This window comes from Stylophora pistillata, unplaced genomic scaffold, assembly GCF_964205215.1.
Source record: "Stylophora pistillata unplaced genomic scaffold, jaStyPist1.2 SCAFFOLD_574, whole genome shotgun sequence".
NCBI classification, from domain to species: Eukaryota; Metazoa; Cnidaria; class Anthozoa; order Scleractinia; family Pocilloporidae; genus Stylophora; species Stylophora pistillata.
Genome location: NW_028290938.1, coordinates 1 through 9,255, shown reverse-complemented (window position 1 = coordinate 9,255; position 9,255 = coordinate 1). Strand labels below are relative to the sequence as shown.

At 45.3% G+C, this 9,255-nt stretch overlaps 1 protein-coding gene and 1 pseudogene across 1 annotated transcript; one reads left to right on the top strand and one right to left on the bottom strand.

Annotated features, from left to right (window-relative positions):
- Positions 1 to 3,790: 3,790 nt before the first annotated feature.
- On the bottom strand, positions 3,791 to 6,033 carry LOC148715581 (uncharacterized). The gene has a single exon (XM_088746768.1). The coding sequence runs from the start codon at positions 5,354 to 5,356 to the stop codon at positions 4,283 to 4,285; it is 1,074 nt and encodes a 357-aa protein (XP_088602894.1). The 5' UTR covers positions 5,357 to 6,033; the 3' UTR covers positions 3,791 to 4,282.
- On the top strand, positions 5,907 to 8,622 carry LOC148715580 (uncharacterized; annotated as a pseudogene).
- Positions 8,623 to 9,255: the final 633 nt, after the last annotated feature.

The window sequence follows — 9,255 nt, the reverse complement described above, 5'->3', positions numbered from 1 at the left end:
CCAGAAACAAATCCCAGGTGCACTAGACCCAGCGGATCCTCGGCAATAGACGCGCAACTCTGGGAACTCACGGGCGACGGAGTGGCATGCGTGAGAGTGAGACGGTGTGCAAGAGGAAGGGGTGAGCCTTGTACTCACGCCTGCTACTTCCAAGAAACACATTACCACGCGGTCAAAACGGATTCGCGGGTGCACTAGATAGTCCCAGGGGAGTCGGCGAGTAGGCGGGCACCTCCTGCCAAATCACGGGCGCCGGTGTGGCACGCCTGCGAGTGAGAGGCTGTGCACTATGAGGCACATGTGCTAAAAAAGGCGGTGAGCCTTGTACTCACGCCTGCCACTTCCACAAAACGCATGAAAACGCCACCAAAATGAAATCCCAGGTGCACTAGACACAGGGGAGCCTCGGAAATAGAGCCGCAACTCCGAGAAATCACGGGCGACGGAGTGGCATGCGTGAGAGTGAGAGGCTGTGCAAAAGGAAGGGGTGGGCCTTGTAGTCACGCCTGCTACTTCCACGAAACACATTACCACGCGGCCAAAACGGATGGTCGGGTGCACTAGATAGTCCCAGGGGAGTCGGGGAGTAGGCGCGCACCTCCTGCCAAATCACGGGCGCCGGTGTGGCACGCCTGCGAGGGAGAGGCTGTGCACTATGAGGCACATGTGCTAAAAAAGGCGGTGAGTCTTGTACTCACGCCCGCTACTTGCATGAAAGAAATGACCACGCGGCCAAAATGGATTCCCGGGTGCAGTAGATAGTCTCAGGGGAATCGGGGAGTAGGCGCGCTCCTCCTGCAAGTCACTGGCGTCGGGGTGACACGCCTGCGAGTGAGAGACTGTGCACTAAGAGGCACGTGTGCTAAAGAAGGCGGTGAGCCTTGTATGACAACGCATGCCACTTCCACGAAACGCATGACAACGCGGACAAAACGGATTCCCGGGTGCAGCAGATAGTCCCAGGGGAGTTGGAGAGTAGTCGGGCACCTCCTGCCAAATCACGGCAGCCGTAGTGGCACGCCTGCGAGTGAGAGGCTGTGCACTGTGAGGCACATGTGCTAAAGAAGGCGGTGAGCCTTGTACTCACGCCTGCCACTTCCACGAAACGCATGACAACGCCACCAGAAACAAATCCCAGGTGCACTAGACCCAGCGGATCCTCGGCAATAGACGCGCAACTCTGGGAACTCACGGGCGACGGAGTGGCATGCGTGAGAGTGAGACGGTGTGCAAGAGGAAGGGGTGAGCCTTGTACTCACGCCTGCTACTTCCAAGAAACACATCACCACGCGGTCAAAACGGATTCGCGGGTGCACTAGATAGTCCCAGGGGAGTCGGCGAGTAGGCGGGCACCTCCTGCCAAATCACGGGCGCCGGTGTGGCACGCCTGCGAGTGAGAGGCTGTGCACTATGAGGCACATGTGCTAAAAAAGGCGGTGAGCCTTGTACTCACGCCTGCCACTTCCACAAAACGCATGAAAACGCCACCAAAATGAAATCCCAGGTGCACTAGACACAGGGGAGCCTCGGAAATAGAGCCGCAACTCCGAGAAATCACGGGCGACGGAGTGGCATGCGTGAGAGTGAGAGGCTGTGCAAAAGGAAGGGGTGGGCCTTGTAGTCACGCCTGCTACTTCCACGAAACACATTACCACGCGGCCAAAACGGATGGTCGGGTGCACTAGATAGTCCCAGGGGAGTCGGGGAGTAGGCGTGCACCTCCTGCCAAATCACGGGCGCCGGTGTGGCACGCCTGCGAGGGAGAGGCTGTGCACTATGAGGCACATGTGCTAAAAAAGGCGGTGAGTCTTGTACTCACGCCCGCTACTTGCATGAAAGAAATGACCACGCGGCCAAAATGGATTCCCGGGTGCAGTAGATAGTCTCAGGGGAATCGGGGAGTAGGCGCGCTCCTCCTGCAAGTCACTGGCGTCGGCGTGACACGCCTGCGAGTGAGAGACTGTGCACTAAGTGGCACGTGTGCTAAAGAAGGCGGTGAGCCTTGTATGACAACGCATGCCACTTCCACGAAACGCATGACAACGCGGACAAAACGGATTCTCGGGTGCAGTAGATAGTCCCAGGGGAGTTGGAGAGTAGTCGGGCACCTCCTGCCAAATCACGGCAGCCGTAGTGGCACGCCTGCGAGTGAGAGGCTGTGCACTGTGAGGCACATGTGCTGAAGAAGGCGGTGAGCCTTGTACTCACGCCTGCCACTTCCACGAAACGCATGACAACGCCACCAGAATCAAATCCCAGGTGCACTAGACCCAGCGGATCCTCGGCAATAGACGCGCAACTCCGGGAACTCACGGGCGACGGAGTGGCATGCGTGAGAGTGAGACGGTGTGCAAGAGGAAGGGGTGAGCCTTGTACTCACGCCTGCTACTTCCAAGAAACACATCACCACGCGGTCAAAACGGATTCGCGGGTGCACTAGATAGTCCCAGGGGAGTCGGCGAGTAGGCGCGCACCTCCTGCCAAATCACGGGCGCCGGTGTGGCACGCCTGCGAGTGAGAGGCTGTGCACTATGAGGCACATGTGCTAAAAAAGGCGGTGAGCCTTGTACTCACGCCTGCCACTTCCACAAAACGCATGAAAACGCCACCAAAATGAAATCCCAGGTGCACTAGACCCAGCGGAGCCTCGGAAATAGAGCCGCAACTCCGAGAAATCACGGGCGACGGAGTGGCATGCGTGAGAGTGAGACGGTGTGCAAGAGGAAGGGGTGAGCCTTGTACTCACGCCTGCTACTTCCAAGAAACACATCACCACGCGGTCAAAACGGATTCGCGGGTGCACTAGATAGTCCCAGGGGAGTCGGGGAGTAGGCGTGCACCTCCTGCCAAATCACGGGCGCCGGTGTGGCACGCCTGCGAGGGAGAGGCTGTGCACTATGAGGCACATGTGCTAAAAAAGGCGGTGAGTCTTGTACTCACGCCCGCTACTTGCATGAAAGAAATGACCACGCGGCCAAAATGGATTCCCGGGTGCAGTAGATAGTCTCAGGGGAATTGGTGGTACCCATGCGACTGGTCTACAAGCTCAGTGAGTTTCAGCTTCCCTTCCCACGTATCGAAAAAAGTCGAAAAAAAGGGGCATTTTGACAGTTCCGTTTGAAAGGCTACGAAAACCATGAAAACCTCCCGAAACTGAGAGAAGAGGACATTGAAATGATTGTTCATTTTATTGACAGTGGTGTGGTTTAATGGGTGTAGAAAATGATCCATTGGAGAATTTTCTACGAATTTCCTTGTTTGACGGGGTGAAATAAGTACGCTTTGCAGACCTATCTTTCTCAGCTTTCAAAATTCGTAGAAAAATCAATTCTCATCCGTTTCTCGTTAAACTTACATCGATGCAATCAGCTTTGAAAGTACTTTCCACTAGAATTATAAAAAGAGGAGTTATTTTTGGACCCTTCTCGTCTTTTCTTGCGCGCTTTAAATGTCGTGCGTTTCAATGAATTCATTTACTGCTTATAGGAACAATAGAATAGCTGCTGTAGCAGTTGCCTGCCAAATTTGAAGGCTATAGGAATGAGGGTTATCGAGTTACAGTCCATGAAATGAGTGACAAAAACCATTTTTGCGCCCAATTCATAAAATTGTAAAAAATTCCAAAATCCTTTTCACCACTTCATCTCAACAGCAATGAGTAGACCTGCGTATGGCGTTTTGCGACATGTGAAATGTTATCACACTTCTTTTTAAATGACAATTGAATTTGGATGTGTTTTTTTCAAAAGTCACGCCCGATTGACAGGTGTCAATCAACCTCATTCCCGGGCTAAACTTCAGAATACCCGGCCACTGAAAAATCATTCATCAAATCCTGCTACCGCAGTACCGCAGTCGACATACTTTACATACTTTACCTAATATCTGCATTATATTAAATATCGTGCTTAGTATCTGCATTTATTTCCGGATATTTTGAAACACTCATTCCCTCAACAATTACAATTGCTTTCAAAACATAATAAAACACAACAAATTCTTCATTTCTTAACTTGGCCGGTAAACCTCTATTAACCTTTCATTTGGCTCACTCCCGAGGGTGACCGCCTAATAGAGCTTTGCCTTCACTTTCAATAATAACAAGAACCATTCCACGTTCTTTGAAAAAGCGATGGAGAATTAATCATACATATTTTGTAGCTTAATCATACATTTATATCAATAATAACAAGAAGCATTCTACGTTCTTTGAGAAAGCGATGGAGAATTAATTATACATATTTCTTCGCTTCATCATACATTCTTAACACGCTTTTAAAAGTTAAAGCTTTTCTGTAGTAATATCATAAACTTTCTTTACATCTTTTAAAAATACACTAAACAAATCGTCATTGCGGTGCATGTACCTCCACATAATTTCAGCCAAATATGTGGAGAAAAGATGCTTTCGAACGCCAAACATTGGTAGTTTACACTTTGCATGCCTCCTCCAATGACCTTCAATTTTATTGGTATGGTCACCTTCTTTGTTCACAAATTCTACCGAATGATTAACTGTTCGATGTTCATAACCATGTTTCTCAAGTGTAGAGTACGCTTTCCAGCAATCAGAAACAATGATAGTTCCAGGTTCAATCCATTTTTGGATAATGGGCAGTAGTGTTTGTTCGTCCCGTTTTTCAACTGCCACGACGAAACATTTCCTGCTGCCTTCCTCGATTCCTCCAAAGACCCACTGGCCTTCGACGTGATGACCTCGGTGGTATCTCCTCTTGCCAAATTTACTCTCGTCGATCTGTACCACTTTTCCTTTTCCACCCAGTTTTTCACCGTTTTCAAGTAGAATTATTTCGCAAACTTCGCGACAGAAGCTGTCCCAGTCCACCCCAGTGCTTTCCGCAAGTCCTACTTCATGTTTTATCTGCGCCTGATCAAGATCCTGGCACCACCAGTATGTCAACTTCAAAATTTCTTCTAAAGTCATATTGCTCTTCTCGAACCAGCTTCCTTTCCTAATCGAAACTTCTGCCTTGTGTCTTTTACCGTTAACTTGCTTTCTGCATTCCCACTTCAAACCATCCGATCGATCCTCGCACCTCGTCAAACTCATTTCTCCAGCACACATCGGACACGAACGTCCCTTCGCCATAAGCCCTTCATCCATTAACCAGTACACCAGCATTTCTTTGTCCTGCATTTGCGCTACCAGGTTGTCGTATCGCCACTTCTTGTGTTCACAGTTGCGACCATAACTCCCTTTAAGAGACATTCCACATTGCGTAGCACGTTCCTCTTTCCCTGTTTCTAATGTTGTGGTTTCACTACAAGCACTGGTTTTTGCACTTTTCAGCGCACGTTTCGATCCTATTGCAACTTGTATTCCTTTATCTTCCATACTTCAATTTATATTAAGCAAAGAAAGATAACTTCCAAGTTTCGGAGACCATTAACCTTCCTAAAGCACGCCGCCCTTTCCAATTAACAAAATCTCCCCTCAATGAAAAAATCCCGCACCAAATAACTTCTTTCAAACCATACAATACTATGAACTTTACTAACAATGGCGGCTCGCACCTTTACATCCCGGTTTCAATCAGCTCTATCACAACTTCCCTTTTACTTGCGTTTGATAGGGCAGTCAATTATCTCATAAGCGGCAAAAATAACTTATTTCAAACCATACAAAACTATGAAGTTCACTAACAGTGGCGGCTCGCACCTTTACATGCCGCTTTCAATCAGTTCTATCACAACTTCCCTATTACTTGCGTTTGATAGGGCAGTCAATTATCTCATAAGTGGCAAAAATAACTTATTTTAAACCATACAATACAATGAAGTTCACTAACAAAGGCGGGCCGCACCTTTACATCTCGGTTTCAATCATTTATATCACAACTTTCCTATTCCTTGCGGTCCGCACTGCTCCCTAGGGGCTATTCCCTTCTCAATCCATGCTAATTTCAGTATATTATACTCGTTCTGGCCTTCCTAATTTCAGTAGATTATAATCGTTCTGGCCTTCAACATCAAAATGTACGCTGTATCCAAACTCAACAAACAGCACGAACAGACATGGATCAACCTTCAGATAAGGTTGAATTCGTTCCAGTTCCCGTACCACAAGCTATTTCCCAACGAAGATGTTTATCAATTTGTGAAGAATAAGGCCGTCTCCGTCGGAAGCTGCGAAGGATATTTTATTCCTTCGCTGCTAACAACTACAGGCTTCATACTGGCATCCAACAACGCACAAGTTAACATCACCACACACAAGCAACCATTAAACATATTTTCTATATTTGTGGGATACCCCGGAACGGGTAAGTTCAATTGGAATCTTTTTCACTTGCACTTTTACTTCTCGTAGTACCCTTGCTCTCTGCACGCCAATAGGTTTTCATCACTAAATCTTGCTGTAGGTTCAATTAAATTCTAAAAGACCTTCTATTATGAGGCTATCAAATTTTTGTTACTTTTGTCTCCTAAAGGAAAATCTTCTGCTATCCAGTATGCAGCCCAGGATCCACTGGAAAATCTAGGCTTAACCGAAGCCATAATAAGCAAAACCACCTCGTCGGGACTGGTAAAACTTCTTGCGAAGAAGAAGAAAGGAATGATTCTCTCTCCAGAGATCTTCGACATATTAAACAAGCTTCTTAAGTCCGATGAAGACAACGCTACCGGAGATATCCAGCTTCTCTGCAAATTATTTTCGGCCGAGCGCTGCTCATATCACTTCTCTACAGAGGAAAGCAGATTGATCCTTCCAAATACGCCCTTCTGTCTCCTTGGTTCCACGCAACTGGTAAATGCTGCCAAACTGATCGCACGCATGGATCAAGGACACGGCCTAGTGGATAGAATCCTTCTTGCCACCCCCCTTGCCTTTCGTCCAACCCTTATTGAAATGGAGGCAGCCACCGATTATTTATCCACCGAGGTGGTAAGTGACTTCTCTGAAATGTTCGAGAATATAAATGGAATTGACGAAAACGTTGAATTCGTCTTCGACGAAGGAGGGAAGGAGCTACTCAGGGAGAAAATGGACGAGTTCGTAGCTGAGGTCAATGAAGCCATCAGAAATGGGAAAGTGCCACCCAAATCAAAGACGCCAGAACTTATTCCGAGAATAGCTTGCGCTCTACATGTCTTTAATCACGCCCTGGAAGAACTATTGGCCGGTGTACCCTCGTCACAGCCTGATACAACGATATCCAAAACAACACTAGAAAATGCAGCATCTTTCGTGAATCACCTCGAGACACAGAAGGAAATACTCTGTCAGGTTAGCAATCATAACAACAAAAACTTGCATTTTTCTTTAATTACCTTTATTTTGCGCACATTCCAATTATTATTATTAGAAACTCGGCCTTGTCCTATTGAAAATCCGCTTATTTCATTTTTTCTATAAATGTATTCTATTCGCCGATAGAAAATGATGACGTGCGCAAAGCTCTTTGAATGATTTATCCACATCTTAGAGAGCTTTGCACTTGAGTTTAGAAAGTGGCAGTAATTTTCCGTAGTTTTCCATTACACCGTTTAGCGAATGTTTTTCAAACACGTGCTTCTTCAATATCTCAGGCAATTTGAAGTAAAAGAAAATGAATCATTACTTGGTTGCGAATTTTTTTCCGCGCTTTTTCTTTTTCTTTTTTTTTTTTTTTTTTTGTCATTGGCCAATGTGATACGATTAGTTTTGTTTTTCTAAACTAATTTTAAAACTACTCTGCTACGTTACCTGAGTCAATCACGAACTAAATAACTATTAGCACAGGTAATCCAGGCTCACTTTTTGCGTCACGTACGCATGTTTAAATAGAGAGAACATATGGGGAGAAGTTTAGTTCTTGAAATTCACTTGAACATGGAAATATACATCCATGAAACTTAACATGTGGCGATTATTTTTTCTCCCTAATATGTACAGTAAGTTTAGGTATAATAATCTTCTTAATCCTTTCCTTCAAAGTAGGGAGCAATTTCCATACCTAAACTTCGCCCTATATGTTCTCTCTATTTAAAATTGTTTACGTGACTAAAATAGTTAGCCTGGGTCACCTCTATATTACCAGAAATGCAGTAATGTTTTTCCGACTATTGTAATGGATAACTCATTGATAAGAGGTGAAGACTAACTTTCTCTAGTTGACTTGCATTGTTTTAAATTAGTTTCTTCTCCTTTTTCAGTTTCTTAAAGAAGTCACAAACGCAGCTTGTGATAAAAGCATCGATCAGCCCCACCACAAAAACGATCAGGGACAACGTCTTAATGACCCAAGGCCCTGTGGTATCTTATCGTTCCTTCAAACATGGCAAAAGATCAGCGCGTGCAATCGCCGAAAGTGAATTTAACACCGCTACAGAATCATTAATGCAAGATGGCTTTGGAAGAATTGTGGAATTTAGAATACCTAGAGCAAAAAGCACCTGCAAGGTATTTGTGAAAAGCAAGCCAAACCCTTGGCCGAACTGTACGGATGTCAGTCTAAACGAATTTGAAAATGCCTTGGCCAAGCCTCTACATAATGATATTACAGTTCCAATGAGAAAATATCTTCAGGACAATAATCACATCTCGAAATAGCAACATATAAATAAAATCCATTTCTATAGGACAAGCAGAAATAAGTTAAGAAAAACAAAAACCTTCATGGCAATCAATTTAGATTTCCTTTTCAAGATTAATGTTTCAAAAACCATTTCATTGAATGGAAACGTTTTCGCTTTTAACATTGGAATTTAATACCTGCTTTTCAAAAATAACATTTCAGTAAAAGTAACTTTTCTTACATTCTAAGTATAGTTTTCATTCTATGTTTGTATTTCACTGTATTTTTAAAACAGGTATGTAAAGTTAATAAGCTTCCATCGAGTTTAGGAATTTATGCGGCCGTAGCACTTTATTGTAGTGCTTAGCTCATTGCTTATTAAACGAGTTGCTTATTCAAGAAATGCCAAAAACACTTCAAACTAGGTTTTGGTTTAGGGTTAGGCTTAGGGTTAGGGTTAGAGCTCACTTTATTACTTATTAAAGGACTGCGGTCCGCGGTAACAGTTCAGTTTAACACCTAGTTTAATACTTATTCATCCACGGCGGGAGTGCGGACCGCGGTAGCACGTCGCTTGAAAAGTTAGTTAATACGTATTCATCGACTGCGGGACTGCGGACCGCGGTAGCACTTGAGTTTAAAAGTTAAATATCTACATATTCATTTACTACGGTAGTGCGCACAGCGGTAGCACTTCATTTGAAGGCTTCATTTCATACATATCCATCCACTTCGG

Excerpts from the sequence above, each read along its gene's own strand:
- LOC148715581 (XM_088746768.1), bottom strand. The coding sequence starts at position 5,356 with ATGGAAGATAAAGGAATACAAGTTGCAATAGGATCGAAACGTGCGCTG.